The sequence below is a fragment of the Anabas testudineus genome, chromosome 9 (assembly GCF_900324465.2).
Source record: "Anabas testudineus chromosome 9, fAnaTes1.2, whole genome shotgun sequence".
Lineage (NCBI taxonomy): Eukaryota > Metazoa > Chordata > Actinopteri > Anabantiformes > Anabantidae > Anabas > Anabas testudineus.
In genome coordinates, this window is record NC_046618.1 from 20,298,212 (window position 1) to 20,315,853 (window position 17,642).

Sequence of the window (17,642 nt, forward strand, 5' to 3'; positions counted from 1 at the left end):
GAATCAAAAATGCATTAATTCCAATGCTCTTAGTATGTGCACCATCTAGGCAGCTGAATTCAACATTATACATTACAAATATTACCTTTCCAAAAGGCTTGATGATAAAAGCAAACTAATTGAATAAAAGGATAAAGTTTGGGGAATCAAACCGATAAATTCTGAACATTTCTGTTGTTCATTTAGTCACTCTCTGAGCCAGTTGCAGTCTGGGAAACTGACTGTCAGTGGGATGGGTGGGAGCCCGACAGCCTGTCGTAAGGCACCGCCAGACTGATGTTGTAGTTGTAGCCGTAAGACTCGGTGTAGTTAGACCTGCAGATGGGCAGGATGTGATCCTGTGACAACGCATCCTCAGAAAAGTCGTAATGGCAGATGACTCCCCTGTGTCTGAAGCATACAAACAGCAACATTAGCAGCAACTTATTTCAGTTTTTGGAAAACTGTTCGAATTGAATACTTGAGTAAGACATTAAACCGGAATGGATCACTGTGAATGTGATGATGAATTATTTTGAAGAATGGAACTTTTATATATATTTAGTAGAGATGTGTTTCATAACTTATCTTAATGTGACAAGATGTTGTCAGAGCCTCAGAACACCACAGGTAACAATGTTGAGATGGTCTCTTCTAAAGGTTTTTGAGTCGAGCATCACTTCTAACAATCAGGTAATGTCTAACCTTGTGCACCAAATAATGATGTGAAAGGGGTACCTTACACATCTAGGAGATGCCACAAGCCACGTCATGTATGTTTTTAACATAGTGCTAATAATTAATGCCCCGGGTGGATAGATTTTGAGTTTCTTGATTGTGTGGTGTCACAGTTTCATTGTTTTTCACATTTGTATTTTCAGGGATTTTTCAACATTATTTACAAACTGTAAGGCTTTTTTTACTCTTTTGGTCTGAGACCATATTCAGTTATGCATTACTTTTCTGACACAATTTATTTCACAATATAACAGTTATTATCCTGCTTCTGAACGCCACTGTACAGAGACAAAGAGTAAAGTTGCTTCTCTAGTTACTGTACAAATGTACAAAGTGAACTGGACACCTACCAAGACAGGCTACACATTTCTGTAAGCATATTCTTGTAAATTTGAGGACAGACTTCCCCAGTAATTACATTCTTCATTTATTAAACATCACAAATAATGGTGTATAAATAACCTATACACCATAGGGCAAATTGAGTAAACATTCTTGAGAGTATGGCACATTTCCAGTTGCCAGAAGTTGCATATTGTATTTGCAAAATGCAGCTTTTTCCATTCTGCTTTGTAGGCTGTTGCATGTAGGCTGACCTACCTATTTTAACCAGAATTCAAACTGTAGCTGTTTAACTTATTAACCTTTACAGAAATGAGTCATATAAATCTTATCTTGACAGGAAAGCAAAGACATACATTTGCTAAAATATCAGATCAATATTCTAAGAATGATATTAGACCAAATTCTCAATTTCATAAAACCTATAGTGCAGTTAAATTATGAGAGATAGGAGAGGGTGGGAGGGAGATCAGACCTGCGGTGAGCTGTAAGGTCATCGTCTGTGATGCAGGCCCCCCGCGGCGACTTGTCATCTGGGATGTTTGCGGTCAGGAGCGTGCTGGTGTTGAAGCGTACATGCCTTACAGGATGCCTGCAAAACACGAACAGCACCTTTAGTATAAAACATATACAGTACATTACCTGTGGCTTGTAGTTTCTTGAAGCCAATATAAAGAACACAGAGTTCTGAAATGGTCGGGTTAATGGGTTTTTTAAACGTTAATATCATCTCATGACACCTATGGGACACATGCAACGTTTTAATTTCAGCTGACAGGCTAAATATCTTCTCTTTAGAGGAAAGAACATCCCACCTGTTGTGCATCTCCCACAGCTTAGCTCCCATCCTCATCTCCCACACACACACCAATCCTTCTCCTCCACCGCTCACAATCTTCCAGTCGTCGATCTGCGCCGAGGTGACGCCTAGGTGGTGGGCATACAGGGACGCTACAGAGGAGCCAGCTCGTAGGTCAAAGACTCTCACCCTGGATCACAGCAGAGAACGACAGATGCTGCAATTAATTTAGCAAAAATTGGGTTAGTCGGCTGAGACACATGATGCATTTTGTGTTTATTGGCCTTTACTGTTTTAATACAAACTAGGAGGTTTTAGGAGTTTTGTATTTTCATATTTTCATGTATACTGTATGTAAGAATATATCTCACAGTGGAGTGATTTAGAGTGAGTGCAAGAGAAGGAGAAGTGCAGTGAGTAAAATAGCCTCAGTCATTTCCAGTGATGCATGGTAATTTTAACAATGTTACACTAAGACTGTACAAGACAGTACAGTTTGTCAAATGCAGCTTTCATTTACAGACAACAGGACACTTCTTCTTGCTTTTCGAAGGAGGCTTTGCAAGAGCAGCATTAGGATTTTTCATCATGTGCTCTCAAGAGCTAAAACAACCAAATATGCCATTACACTGCAATGCGCTTGTATCAATGTACTTGTATTTATTATCTAAAACAGGCAATAAGAAATTAGTTTCATGCACAGCACAAGCCCAAGGGACCGTCAGCTCCATCTGTTGTCATCATGGCTTCATTGCAGCTGAAAGTATCCAGGACATGACTCCATCCAGGCTCAACCTTCTTCCAAGACTTCATTACCATAATCACATTCACTTTGGGGACTCAGACAGATTTCATTTCTGCTTCCAATTTTTTTTTTTTTAAAGAATCGCAGTTAAATGACTAAAAGGGGCCTTGTTGCCTGCAGTTAGATTTATCCGTTTAGTGGCATTACGTGATAGGAACACACGTTTTAACAATGAGGACTGAACAGTATTGGCAGACTGCAGAGAACCATAAATCTAATGTTGCAGGCAGCACTGTCTTCAGTGAGCTGTCACTGGCCAGACTGCTCTTCATTAATCAGAAGGAGCTCTGCCTAACGAGAGGGAGAAGCTCAGATGACTCCATAGTTATTTTCTTACAGCTATGTGAGACATTAATCATTACACAGAGTTTATAGTGTTCGATCAATCTGTGGTTCGGTAAGCCATGTGGTCTTATTTGATATTCTATACGAATAGTTGCCTTTAAAATTTTACAACATTTTGGTTGCTGCAGGATTTAGTGATACAGGTTTTGTGCAGTGCAGAGTTAAGACCACCTGCATTTATCTTTATTCCAAGATCAGGGTAACACAATAAACTAAACGCAACAACCTGTGAAAAACTGTTCTATCCAAAATTATTTTTTCATTTACTGTATTTGTTCAAGACTTTAAGAGTTTGTAAAAGGCTAAGGGGGTCTCCTCTACAAGTTAACATTAAGTGAACTGCAAGCAAGACATTTGAAGATCATTAGTGCAAGTGTGTGTTGTGGTTAAAAACTAAATATTCAAACTGTGAGAGAAGCAATTCATGCTAACATGCTCATCACAACAATGTTAACATGCTGAGATCTGGCAGATTTTTAGCATGTCCACTATTTTAGTTATCATGCTAGAATGACAAAAATAAGTTAATTAGCCCTTAACAGAAAGTACAGCTGAGGGTGACAGCATCCCTCACAGGTACTTAGTATACTGCAGAAATGAAAACGTCGATCTGATGATTGCCCGCGCTGATGAAAAGTTGCGACCAAACTCAAAGCTGCAGTGCTGCATAGTGATAATAGACTAACAGCTACAAGTAAGGCACTCATTCCTCCTAATCTTACTGAATCCCATTTAGCTCTTTGCCCACATCTTTCCTGTTTGCACAGTTCAGGCTTTCTTCCAGATGGCCCTTATCAGGACCTTTCATTTGCTCCCTGGATCTCACAAAAAAAAAAAAAGAAAAGAGGGACAAAACTCGTTTGGACAAAAAGAAGGGATGCATTAGTCTTTGGCCTAAAGCCACGCTGTCAGAGGGCCAAGATCGCCCACTGTCCCTCTGTCTCCCTGGTTTCCATTTGTCTTTAACTGTGCACTACATCAGCTGGGGCCAAAGTGGAAGAGCCAAGCTGGTGTGTATGTGAGACCTCCACATCTATCAGAAAGTGAAGAATAAAGACGCGGCCCCTGCCCTGGCATAGAAACAACATTTCAGTTTGAAGAATTCATTCGAATATATGTATGTTGCTGTCGAATCATTTCTACTGGAATCAAAACAACGCTAAGCATTTTCGATTGGCACCTGACACTGCATCTTTAACTGAGAATGTCCTGCCTAGGAGTCATAACTAGTAAGACGAGGGAGAAAAAGCGGAACCTAAACAATACAATGTGGTCTGCCTTTCACTTTAAGCCAACTGCTTAAAAGCCAGATGGATGTGGTGCTGAATAGAAACAGCGGGGGCAGCTTTGGGACGAAGACGCGCCAGGGATTTTTCCCTTCCTGCCAGCTCATGCACCGCAACACCCGCTAACAAGTGCAGAATAGATGAGAATGGCTCTTTTATGTGTCTTTTCCTCATCTGGGAGCCAGGTTAGCAATGTGTGTGTGTGTGTGTATGTGTGCGTACACGATTGTGTGTGTCGTCGCTGAATGGGATCAAGACAGCCAGACTTTTTCCTTCTATAACATTCCAGGTAAAGAAGGAGACAGCCAGGCAAATTCTGATCAAAGACAAAGAGCAAAATGTCTCACTTCTAAGTAATTCCAGCCTCTTTCTTCCATTTTCAGCTCTTGGAAGCTTTGTTTGTCAAGGCAACGGAGAAATTGGGGTTGACTGTGAGTGATGCCCAAATTCAAAGAGCTTTTTCTTCTCACATATTTTTAAACCACCTGTTCTTCACTCAAAGTAGCCACAGCTTTCCAGCTTCCTGGATCAGATGTTGCTGTGGGGAAAACTATTCCACAGGCTCTCCTTTCAGCTGAAGTACTTGGCTCAGTTTCAGCTATTTGTGATGTTTAATAAATGAAGAATGTCATTACTGGGGAAGTCTGTCCTCAAAGTGCTCATGTGTGCCCTAACCTCCTGTCTTTGTTGCCACACACCAGCAGGTGAGGAGGGCTGTCTCTCAGGTTGATGCACGTGAAATCTCCCGGCGAGTTGCCGACACAAGCCACAGGTTTCCCAGTCTCTAGGCTGTAGATGTGGATCTGAGAAGTAAAAGCACACATATGCAATATTAAATATTAAAGTCTGTCAACCTTCAAATGGACAAACACCAAATGGATAACCACCAAAGAACAGCAGGGGTCAAACGGTGATGGGTAAGTTTCTCAAACTTATTCCAACTTATGTGTTTGAATTGCTGAGGAGCAAACTGAAAAGCTTCTAAAGTTGGCTACAGTACAAGGATAATTGCTGTCTGTGGGTTGCAGGTTGTTACCTTCTCTTGGTTAAATCACAAGATTGAGGGATAAAGTTCACATTCTACGTCATTTGACTTGCAAATAAAAGTCTGAATTAAAGTTAAAGCTGAATGTTAGTACTTTGGTTTAGCAAACAGTGTTTTATTTTGTTTGTTAGTTAGATTTTATCTGAATCAAATTAATTGATCAATTGGATCAAATTGAAATTGATATATAGAGTGGACATGTCTCATTTGCCACTGTGATTTCTTCCCCGTCAACCATCTTCATCGACTCATTAAAGTGATTTCACTTTTGATTACAGCTTCCTCACTAAGCCAAATGTGTATAATTTGCTAAATGTGCTACAATCAGGAGATGCAACCGACCGCAGCAGTGGTCAACAGCCATTTCACTTGAACCATGCATTTGTCCTAAAACATTTTAAATTCATACCTGCTAACTGTCTGTACATTACAGAATATAACAGTTCACACTAAGAAACACAGTACCAGACATCATAATACTGTGATAATAAATCATACAAAAGACAAATCTAATTAAATGAAGTGATGCCTAGCCAGGTAATTAAAAAAACAATCCACCTAAGGGCAAACTTTAGTTACACTCACAGATGCACACTGTTGCCTCTGGCTCAATGGCTGCAGCAAACTTTCTTCATACAACTTCATACAATGACGTAATCTGGAGCTGCCCTAATTGGTCAATTAGTGACTGGTGTTTTCTCATCCAAATGAGACAGAACAAACAGGATAACTGCCAGGTAAAATTGTCTTTGAATAATTAAAAGGGAGGGAGAGAAATGGAGAAAGCCAGAAAGAAGGAGAGAGAGAGAGAGAGAGAGAGAGAGAGAGAGAGAGAGAGAGAGAGAGAGAGAGAGAGAGAGAGAGAGAGAGAGAGAGAGAGAGAGAGAGAGAGAGGGAGAGACCTGGTGGGACAATGACAAAGATAGTTTAAAGGAAAAAAAAAGAGGCATGATGTAAGCCTTGAGGAGATGCCAGCAGTTTTTGTGTGTCCATTATTTGGGCCAAGCAGAGCTTTAATTGTGCACCACCCCGGGGCAAAGCCCAAATCACACTGGACTTTGAATTGACAGCTTGATAGGATTTGGACAGCGGAAGAGAGGGGGAAGAGTTGAGAAAGAGAGGGGAGGGGGACGCAGAAATGAGGCTCAGCCTGCTGTTCTCGATGAATCATTACAGTTTGGGGAAGATATTTCGATTAAATATCTGCCTACCTCGCCTACTAAAACGGAAAAATGGCACTGAGGGAGGCTAAGGAGCTGTTTTGTGGGAAGACCGGGGGCTGTCTAGAGATGGCAGCAGGATGCTTTGAGGAAAAATAATCATGAGCATGACTGTAGAAGAGTTGTTAGGTTAATGCACTTGCTGGAGCTCCAGTGAGACTCGCAGACAAAGGAAACTGTAATAGTGGCTTGTGCGGCGACGTTAATGTAATTACTGCTTGCTTTTAAGAGATGAACCTTTTGGCAACTGTTGCAACACTGAAGGAAACCTTTTATTTCACAATCGCCTTTATTATTGAACACTTCTGGCTGAATAGCAAAATTTGGGTGGTTTTTTAATTCATCTTAAATGTCATATTATAGATGAGGAATGGGAAACTGTGTGCCACTAGCTATCCACAGGCTTTCACTCCAACAGCTCATCTAAGTAAATGGTCCCACAGATACATGGGAGGAACTCAACAGTGAAATTACCGGCTGAAATAAAATAATGTCATCCAGTGAAGTAACTCACATGGTAGGATGCTGTGATTGTCACTCCCTCTCTGGTGTGCTGACCTCGTTACACATAACACGCACTTAATCACAGTTCCTGTTGCTGTTGATGCTTGTTTAAAGTGGTGGTTTTGCTGGACATAATAAAGGATCCTGATAATGTTTATATCCTTCCTACATATTTCAATCCACAGATTTATAAGCCCCTGTACATCAAACCAATCATTCAGCCAACCGTGCATCAACGAGCCCTCTGAGCTTGAGGCAATGAATGGATTATAGGTTTTCTGACAGCACTTATGCTCAGTGCTCTGTGGTAGATCAACTGCAGCGGATGGATGATTTGCCAGTAGAAACACCAGCTTGTGTCGAAAGCCCAGCCATGAGCTGGGTCGATGCCTGGGTACCCCCAGTACACTGGCAAGAAGGAGGCGAGCAGTAATGAGGATCTGGAGACTGCTTTCAACCACGCGTACACACATACATATACTCCCACTGATAACAGCAACAAAGAGGGGGGAGCTCGAAGACAAAGCCACAAGATACATGATAAAACAGGCTAACAGGTAAAAAAGAAAAATACGAATCGAGTCTAAAACATGACAATGTGTTGGAGTCAAAAGTCAAAAGGCTGCAAATGAAAAAGTTTCATTCCTCTGTGGGAAAGAAGGTGCGAGATGACATTCTTGGATGCCATCTCCATGAATTTTGACAGATTTTAATGAAGCATATGTTTTCGTGCATGAAAAACGTCTGGCGTCACTAACATTTACACCAATTCGATCCTCGTCTTCTTCACCGCATGAAATTGCTGTTAGAAGTGTGACAAGAGTGACAGACAGGTTCATTAACTTCGCTAAACTTTTTAATTAGTAAGAGAGATGTGTCATTGTCAGAAAGATGATTTCTGTGCTGCAAACACAAACAAAACATATCTAATGCGAAGGACCTGCTGCTTTTTATCCCAAGATGTTGTTAAAAAGAGAAATGATAGTTTCAGTTGGACTGTGAGTCTAAGAAGAGATGAACTTTGTTTAGAAAGTCTGATCAACAGGAAACTAGAAAAAAACGATATATTGATTTTATGGCTGTCATCAACAACTCCCGATCAACCTCAGGTTTTCTTAAAGACGAAGAAAACTAGACTGAAAACATCTTGAAACATAGGTAAAGAAAATTAAGGAGAGCTTGAAATTAGGAATTCAAATTAGAATTCAAATTTAGAGATAAGAACACCTGGTGCAACAAGTGTGGGTTCTGCAACAACTGCAGGCAGGAAAAAGACAAATCCAGAGTAGTAGTACAAGAAACGCAAACTGCAAAATGGGATTATAATGTGCACACTGTTTTTTTCTCTCCAGACTAGTTCCATCGGGACTCACTGTTTCTCCCCAGTTATAAGGCAGCTTCTCACTCTCTCACTGCTTCTCTCCCGTTGGCCCACTACGTGGTGCTTTAGCGCTGCCACTGAATCACTGCTGCAGTGCATCAGCTGCGTTTGTCTAATACGGGTGATGTCAGTGTCACAGCTTAGCCAAAAATCTGTCAGTCAATAGCAGAGTGCGGCGCGCACACACACACACACACACACACACATAACCTGCATGCGTGGTACAAGCACGTTCTGCAGCCAGCACTTGTCCCGCTTCTAAAGCAACTAACATCTGCTTTTCTGAATGAGGAAAATTTGAAGTAGCATAATTTAGTATTTGTTATCAATTAATGTTGACAAAAAAGATCTAGATGAAGTGAGCTTAAAACCACGATGACTTTTGTATAGTTGCGTCCAGATCCCAACAGAGCAGTCTCTCTCATGGCTCTTTGTATTTTCTAAGTAAAGGCTTAAGAGTCAATTAGGTGCATAAGGGTCCTTAGAAACACAGTATTATTAGAAGCAAACAGACATAGCTTAGGGAACAACAGTTCATCAAAGCACACTTAAAGGCCGTAGTAATTAGGTGCAGGGCCCAAGGAGGGCTTGCCACTATTTAAGCTAGATATTTGTACTATAAACAAATCCCCTACAGGTACATCACATTCATTTCTAATGGGAACCGAATGGTCTAAAGGGACAAATATGATAATGATCACGTGTCAGGAGATCAAGTTTATATTAACACAGATGAGATGTGTTTAGAAAACAAACTTTGTTTGCAGTGCACATCATTCAAATTCTCATCATTTAAATGTGCATGTCAATTTGTAACAAAATGAGCTTCACATTTAAAATGCACGAGGCATATTTTCTACCGACGATGAGTGTTTCAGCTATAAGCCAGAGTCTAAACTGATGATGGCCCAATGCCAAAATGAGACCATTATCCTTGAGATTCTTAATGCTCTTCCCAACAATGAATTGTATTCCTAAAAGAAAACAAACATAATTTCGTTTGAGCAAAGCAAATTATTTATTGAGTTCAACTTCCTATTTTTTCATTAAGCACTTGTTGAGAGCACAAGCGACCTTGTTAACTCTACTGGAAACCTTTTATTTCAATTGGTAAGGTCTGGCTAGCAGTTTTTGTATGTTTAAACTCCAGCTGCAGAGATACTTGATCAACAATCAAGGTTTTGTTTAGGTTTTTTTTTTCTTTCACAGACTTTTCAACTCTACAAAGCTCAAAAGCGCCCTAAATACAACTCGATCAAGGCTGTTATTTACTGTAAATACCAGAGTGCTCTTCTCAATAGGCTATTGTAAAATACTAATTAATATTGTTACTGAATTCTCTTTTTTGAATTATCTAAACCATTTCTCTGTGGTTGCATCACATAAAAAGGGTCAAAAGACTTAGAAATAGTTTGAGACACACAACTTACAGCTTTTTATCAACAAGCCTCAGTTCTGCAGAAAAATAAAATCCTTCCTTGTGTAAGAACAATCACTTGTTAATGTCACACTGCAATTTCTCACATGAAGTGTGCAGAGAACCCACCTTATTCCCTCCATCATGCATGGCCCAGCCGGAGCGCTTCACCCCGAATGCAACGTCGGACTCAGAGGCATCCAGGCAGGTAACAGGATGACCGTAGACTGAGTGCAGCGTCCGCGGCTCATCCTCTCGTGGGTCTAGCAGGTACACAGCCTCCTCTGCTGCCAGGGCCGCCAAGGGGTGCTGCTGCCTTCTGCCTGGCACTAAAACCAGGCTCTCTACCTGCCATACAGACAAAACAGAGGAGCACTGTTCATACAGCACTAAGCACTATGCACACTGCTCTGTTGATGGATTTAGCAATGCAGCCTGTATGTTTCAACTATGTTTAAAAAAATAAATTAATGGGGGTGAGCTTCATTACTGAGATTTGCTATAAACATGTTTTCACTTCCTCATGAAGCCATTAGAAAATATGAATAAGTATGAATATAACTTTGTGATTGATCATCTAAATCATTTCAGCATTAGTACAAATTCATGAAACCATAATGCCACAAAAAAAAAGGTGTTTCTATCATTTTTAGAATAAAATCACAAGAGGAAAAGGTGTGAAGGACCACCTGTTAATTAACACAATTATCTATCAGCGTGGAGCTTGTCGTACATCTGTCTGACTCTGACTTACAGTCTTGGGTAGCTGAGCCTGGTAAATTGTCCTCCAGTAGCCACGTTCGTCAGCACAATCAAGCCTAATGTCAGGCCCAGCAGAGGAGCCCAGGACAGGACTGTCGCAGCTCAGGGCCAGGGTCTGGACCCTCCCAGGGCTCTGGTAGTGGTGAATGGGCTCTCCACCTGTTTCTGTGCTCCACAGGTCCACACAGCCTATAACCAGAACATTGTAACACATCCCATTAACACAGGGTTTGCTTCATTTAATTAGCTATTGAAAACACATACACCTACACCTACCGTCTTCATAAGCAGCAGCAGCCACTGTGCCGCTGACCTGAACGTGACTAACATGTGGTCTGGGCTCTGTGTTAGCTGACAGGCTGTTAGTCTTCAGGTATGTGGCTGTTGAGTCCCAGTGCAGCGTGTCCCACAGCCTCACATCACCAGACGTGTACCTGACACACATACAGTACAACTACATCAAGTCACTTTAAACACACACAGAGCAAATATGTAGGTTGGTACAAAAAGGCTGAAGAATGTATGAGCAGAACTTTTGCCCATTTTCTAACCAAGGCTGAGAATTTGTCTCTTCGAGGATACCTGACGTCACCCTCTCACTGCTGAATCATTTCCCCTCTCACACTTTCCTCCTTTACTCACCCGGACTGTTATGTTTTCTAAAATCTTTGTTCTGTGATCTTTCCAGGATTACAGGGGTGTTGCTTGGGCGAAACATAGTCAAACATTTCGCCCCATACTATTGGACCACGCTGTTTATAAGGGTGCCCAATCTACTGTTTGAAGTTTACCATAGTAGTGCACACTTCAGGTTTAGAGAAACCCTATGCAGTTACAGAAGACATACTTTTTACCTATTCTCTCCATCACATAAGAGTTTGTTAGCTGCCTTCTGTAACTTTATCCTGCTGATTCATCCAGTGAGTTTTAATTGTTTTATTGCTGTAACACATGATACCTTGGCAGTTTTTCTGCTGAAAAGTAAGACTGTATGTGACAGACGATCTGCAACTGGAATCATTTATAGAACACTCTTAAACCCTCAGATATGCACTTTGCAAAGATATAAAACAAAGAAAATATGGGAAACTGAACAATAGTGTAATAATAGTAATAGAACTTGTAATTGATTCCTGTATGGTGGGGTTTGGCCTGAGGTAAGTGAGACATGTTTAGATACAGTTTTGTCTATCCATTCAAATGCCACCATTGCACGTCATTAACTTTGTGTCTTCTCTCTCCTGTAGTTGTGCTTCCTCCTCTCTGTCTCCCTCTCCCTGTACTTTTCTGCAGGTACCTTCGGCCTGGAGCTGTATATCTGAATCCAGTTATCCTTCCTAATGTTTTTGCTTTTTCTTGTTGTTTTTGTTGCCTGTTGTTCTTTTCTCTCTACTCTTTCCACTCATCCCAACCGGTCAAGGCAGATGGCCGTCCTCCATGAGCCTAGGTCTGCTGGAGGTTTATTCTAAAGGGAGTTTTTCCTCTCCACTGTTGCCTAAAACTTGCTCAAATGGGATTGTTGTAATTTTCTATACACTCTGTAAGGTCTTAAACCTTAAACACTGAAAAGTGCTTCGAGATGACTTTTGTTGTGATTTGGCGCTATACAAAGAAAATTGAAATTTATATTTGAATAATTTCACGTATTTTGAAATCTATACTTCATGTATGTATTTGTTATATTCTTTTTATATTTAAATCTATGTGTATGTTCTGTATCTGTTGGTTTGTTGGTATATGCCTGTGGGTGTGAGTGCCTTCTGCAGATCATCATCGGCTTCTTCCTGATTCTACAGTGTGAGGATTTGCTGATTTGTTTCTGATGCATATCTTTGATTTTATTTACAATGATGGTCAAGCAAAAGCCAACATTTGAGAAAAGACTGTGATGCACACTTGACATTTAAAAGACAAGAATGATTAATAAGTTAATGCTAAAAATGGAGATTCTATGAGAACTATGACACATTTATTTCCCCTTTCACTTTTCTTCTTCTTGATAAAACAAAGTAAAAGGTTTTATTCTATTTCAATTTTATAAACAACACAGAACAAGCCTTTTGAGTGGCTGAAAGCAATTCCAACCACTGGCTCACATTATCCAGTGTGGAGGTCAACAGGAGTTAGCAGTCCCCTCAGTGATTGGTAAGTTTGCATCTGTTTATTGGTTAATTTAAAAATAGCAAAAGTCAGATTTCATCCAGCTAGATTTTTTTGCAGCCAACCAGATTGTGACCTTTTTCTGTTTTCACACAAACTCACCTCACCTCATCCCATTTTAGTGACAAAGTGCTGCCTTTACCTCCCGTCCACAAGTAACAAGTCACCTCTCGCCCTCAACAGGCTTCTGTTCTGTTCTGTTCTGTTCTCGACCTCCCCCCTGCTCGGCTTCGGTCTTCACCCAAGTCAATGAGCTCACACCGCGGGAGACGACAAACTGCCAGCGTTACCACCTCCACAGATACCATCATGTCTGAGCAAGCATCCGCCTCACAGCCAGAGTGTTTGACAGAGAAAGAGAGTGTGACAGAGGGTGTACATGTTGTGCACCCGTATGCATGTGTGACTGGCATTGCAGTATTTGGCAGGAAGTAAACAATAGCAGTACACACGTTCACTTAATTGGTACATCACTTCAATGCCAACTATCGACAGGATGATGATGCTGAATCCCGCCCAATTATTTTCTCAAAACTTTTCTGTACAAGAAACTTTGTGCACAGATTGCTACAATCATCATGCAAGCCTCAGCAGATTTGGCCTTTATGTCACTGTGTGACTCCAAGAGCGGTTGGGTTAACGAGACAACGTCTCCCGTTGCCTGTCAAGTGCCAAATGTCTAATAATCTTTTCTAATAACATTCTGCGCATGCAAATGAATCATTCTTAATTCATCTTAACTGCTATTGATTATGTTCTAGTTAAACAAAATCAAGTAGTTTCACTTAGCTAAATGACCCTTTAAGTACCAATAATGGTTAAAGTATCGACAATGTGAATTTGTTAATCCCCCTTGCAACAATGAAAAGAGAAGACTTTTGCAAAGTGCTTCGTCTTGTCTAGACTGTTTTGGTACTGTGTCTCCTACATCTGTTCACCTGACAAGATACAAACAATCTCCAATGAGACACAGCAGGACTGAGGGGAATCTAATCACATCACTCCCTGGAGACGTTGTGCACCTCCCTGTGGGTCCTCACAATCTATCTATCACTGTCTCAGCTCAACTATATCACAGCAGGTTTAGTAAAGTTTAGTTTACTGTCAGCAGAAGGATTGTAAAAGCATGGAAAATGTGAGGGTTTAAAAGTCACTTCAATTTACACTGTGAACTGTCAGATGTCTCAGCTGCCACTTGAAAATGTTGACTTGTCTATAGCGTTAAAACTGTCCATGTCCTGCTACAGACACCTGACATCAGTTCATGTGAAGTTTAAATCAAAGTGTGTGGTTCATGACCACATTCACAAAATTGCTTTTTCCTTAACCCACACGTATTATTCATCAGTTTACTCATATGTAAATGAAGATCTGCTTGTCGAAAACATGCATTGCTTTTTTTCAGAATCTAATTGTTAACAGAAATCTATGAGAAATAAGTTTTTGTAAAAACAAATAACAAATATAAATGTTCACACTTGAAGATGCACTTCACTAAACCTCTTTGGTAGTACCACAGATGACTGGTTTCAACAAGTTTCAAAAGCAATACACAACCAAATGGCAATCAAAAATTTAGTTTACTCAACATCCCAATATTGTGACATGTTCTGGATTTCTATAGGTTGTGCAATTTCCTTTCTACTCATCCTTGCTGTTCACAATAACTACCTACATGTTTTATTATTACAATATCACTTTTGCACAAGAAATGTTAAATGCATCATCCCAGGACTAACTAGCCTAATATAGAAGTCATGGTTGTGATACTGCAATCTATTAGGGATACACGGCAAAATGGTTAAGGATTAAATATGACATTTTTACACCCATATATCATAAATCACAAGTGTAATTTACAGTAAACTGTAGACTGAGATCTCCTGTATATGAGAAGATATAAAGCTGAAGAGTGACAGAGGTAATAACTCAGGTTCTCAGAGTATGGAAGCAGTCGAAGTTACAGCCAGTTTTAAATCTAAAATTAATACACGTCAGATGTCAGAAGTGGCCTTGAAACTCACCCGGCCAAGACAAAGTTGTCACAGGAGCTGACATCACACAACACCTTCCCCAGCTCAAACTGCAGCTGGCTGATGGATCCCACTCGATTCTAGACAGAAAATGTTACTTGGTTGAAAACACGGTATTTTAAAATTAGTCAAATATAAGGTTGATGTGTAATGGGGGTTCACATCTTGGATAGGTTTCCTTCTAAACTGAACTTTGGGGGACTTTAACATCACTGCCTGTGATCATAAGAAAACTTGCATAAAAATTAGAAACACAGATGAGAGGCAATGCAAGAGTTCAATCTGTGATTTGCTGTAATTCTACTTTGGCACGTGATGATGTAAATTCACCAGACAAACCTGTAGACACGTGTGGTATTTGGGGAATTAATGTGACATTTTTATGGAGGTAGAAAAGCTCACGCCCACCTTCCAGTTGAAGCAGACAGTTTTGGCTGAGCTCCTGCAGTCCCGCAGAGTGCTCTTCCAACAGGGGGAATCAGACACGCTGGCACCCTGATGATAGCCCTCGTTCATGCACATCTTAAACCACAAAACGCCATCCTCTGCAAGGACCCTCCATGCCCTGCTCACCTGAGAGGAGATTGAACAGTGTAACTATGGGTTGCGTCAGCATACATTACAAGCTTGCATCGCTTAATTTATTTGCACATAATGAGCTTGGCTGTCTGCCAACAAAACACGGTGAAATGTGCTGTTGGTTGAGCACAGACTGTAATATCCTAATCTGTTAAAAAACGTTTTAAAGCTCCACTAAGCACTACTGCCAAGACCTCTAAAATATATCAGAAAGCTGCACACTGTGGTCACTTTACAGGAAAGGATGTCATATGGAGAGTACAGACAAAGTATGACCTCAGTCTGTATACACTACACATAATATGCATTCAAGCTATGATAGCTAGTTTGAAACTGTTGGTCTTTTTGGCTCTAGTCAAGTGTAGATGTTGTTAGCTGTTTAATTAAAGAGTGATTTTTCTCAGTGAGAGATTATATGACTACTAATTAGGGGACTGAGGGGTTAAAACTGTGCTGTGTTTCTTGATAACTGTATTGGATCAAAAGCTAGAAGCTGCTTTAAAAAGCTGTGGTCACAGTTTGTTCAGGACGTATGGTCAATATGTGGCTCTTCAGCTGGTGTGAGGCCGATTTATGTCAAATACATCCACTTTTCTCTTGCATTTTATTATGCAGAGCTCATGTCAAGAATAGTTTTACCACTGCAGCTTACCTGGGCACATCGGCCTAACTCAGTACAGCTGAGATACTGGAATATCTTCAAGGCCAACTCATACGGTAACTCGATGTCAAAGAAAGGAATGTCATTGACTTCATTCTGCAAAAGAATGAGCACACCACACATGCTTATCTGACACTGACCAACTACTATCTACGTGATCATGTACTTTCTACCACATCTATCCTCCTCATACCAGATCCTCAATGAGTTGATCCACCAGCTTCTCCTCTTTCCTGGTCTTTGTTTGTGGCTGCAGAGACTCACTGCTTGTGCTCTGATATTCCCTCTTCCTCCTGCTTCTTTCCTCCTGAATCCTGTCCAGCAGGGGACTGCACCTTCCATCCAGCAAACTACGTGCAATGGACACATACTCAGGCTGATCCTCACACCCGGCTGCAGTGCTTCCTCGTCCTGCTTTAACAGATGCTTCATTTCTAGTGCAGCCATCCTTTTCCGGTTTTGTAGGATTATTATTTTTCTCTTCAAAGTATCTGTTTTTCAGGTCTCTCTGGTCAGCCTGGCCAGCATTAACCCATGAAGGGGAAGGAGCACAAACAAGTCGCTGCTCGTCTTTTTTACTCGTTAATTCATGTTTCCAACGCTCCCTGAATGCAGCAAGTTCGTCCTCTGCCATGTTTCTCAACCATCGTTGACAAAACAGAGCTACACAATGTCATAAACTAATATTATATTAAATTAGCAGTTATGTAGAGCGACGTAAAGCCACAGCTGGACATCGACGCAAAACAAGCAACTGTCCTTCTCTATAAACAGTCCGATGAGGGACAGCGTGCTGCTGCACATCAGTTCCGCCAGTTTTTAATTCCGCACTTTTATTATAGAAGCCGCCATTCTCTAAAGTTGTGTACGTTTTATGGCCACAACTGGTAAATGTTCTGACTATAAATGCAAGTGTTTCATGTGTCATGTCAAAGGCATGGTCGTATTTTAAAAAAAATAATACAAAATGAATCTTTTATTGATCAAAAAACATGGAAGGGAACACAATGTCCCAGAACAGCCTATAACAAAAGACTCCTCAGATCAAAGCAGACAGGAGAGATTCAAGAGTTAACCACTGCATCTCTCTTTTGGGAAAAAGATGATGTAAACCCCACACCATGTGACACTGTAATGAATAATACAGTAGAGAGAGCGAGAGAGAAAGGGGGGAACGCAAACACAGTTAAGGTTTGATGAGAGAGGAGAAGGAGGCTCATATATCCTGAAGACCCAAAGAGAGAAGACTGGTTGCTCTGTCGGACAAGATGTGCTGGCTGCCGATAGACCAGCCTTTGCTCCTGCCCGGTGACTCCACCTGCAGTGCCCTCGGACCGTCTCCGTGCTCCGTGGCTCAGCTGCTCGCGTCGCGCCTGCGGAGGATTGGAGACCAGCTGGAGAAAAGCTGGACGGCGGGGGAGACGGACGGCGGCTACAGCTGCGAGGACAGGGGGACGGAGGCGGCGGCGGCGGCGGCGGCGGCGGCAGGGGCGGCTGCGGGGCGAGACCACCTGAAGAGCTTCCTGTGCACGGCAATACACTTCACCGTGCTCGTGCTGCTCGTCGCGAGGCGACACCTGTAGGGC

The 17,642-nt window shown here is 41.3% G+C and overlaps 1 protein-coding gene across 1 annotated transcript; it reads right to left on the reverse strand.

Annotated features, from left to right (window-relative positions):
- Positions 1 to 188: 188 nt before the first annotated feature.
- fbxw8 (F-box and WD repeat domain containing 8) lies at positions 189 to 16,822 on the reverse strand. Its single transcript, XM_026344176.1, has 11 exons — positions 16,250 to 16,822; positions 16,048 to 16,152; positions 15,225 to 15,389; positions 14,808 to 14,896; positions 10,900 to 11,057; positions 10,616 to 10,812; positions 9,991 to 10,209; positions 4,970 to 5,097; positions 1,875 to 2,048; positions 1,535 to 1,651; positions 189 to 390 (listed from the first exon to the last, which is right to left on the reverse strand). The coding sequence occupies exons 1-11, from the start codon at positions 16,688 to 16,690 to the stop codon at positions 225 to 227; spliced, it is 1,959 nt and encodes a 652-aa protein (XP_026199961.1). The 5' UTR covers positions 16,691 to 16,822; the 3' UTR covers positions 189 to 224.
- Positions 16,823 to 17,642: the final 820 nt, after the last annotated feature.

Bases quoted from the DNA above. Each gene is read 5' to 3' on its own strand.
- fbxw8 (XM_026344176.1), bottom strand. From the start codon at position 16,690: ATGGCAGAGGACGAACTTGCTGCATTCAGGGAGCGTTGGAAACATGAA. The intron at 15,390-16,047 runs GTAAGCTGCAGT...ATCTCCTCTCAG, and splicing joins AGTTAGGCCGATGTGCCCAG to GTGAGCAGGGCATGGAGGGT. The intron at 391-1,534 runs GTCTGATCTCCC...TGTATGCTTCAG, and splicing joins GACCTTACAGCTCACCGCAG to ACACAGGGGAGTCATCTGCC.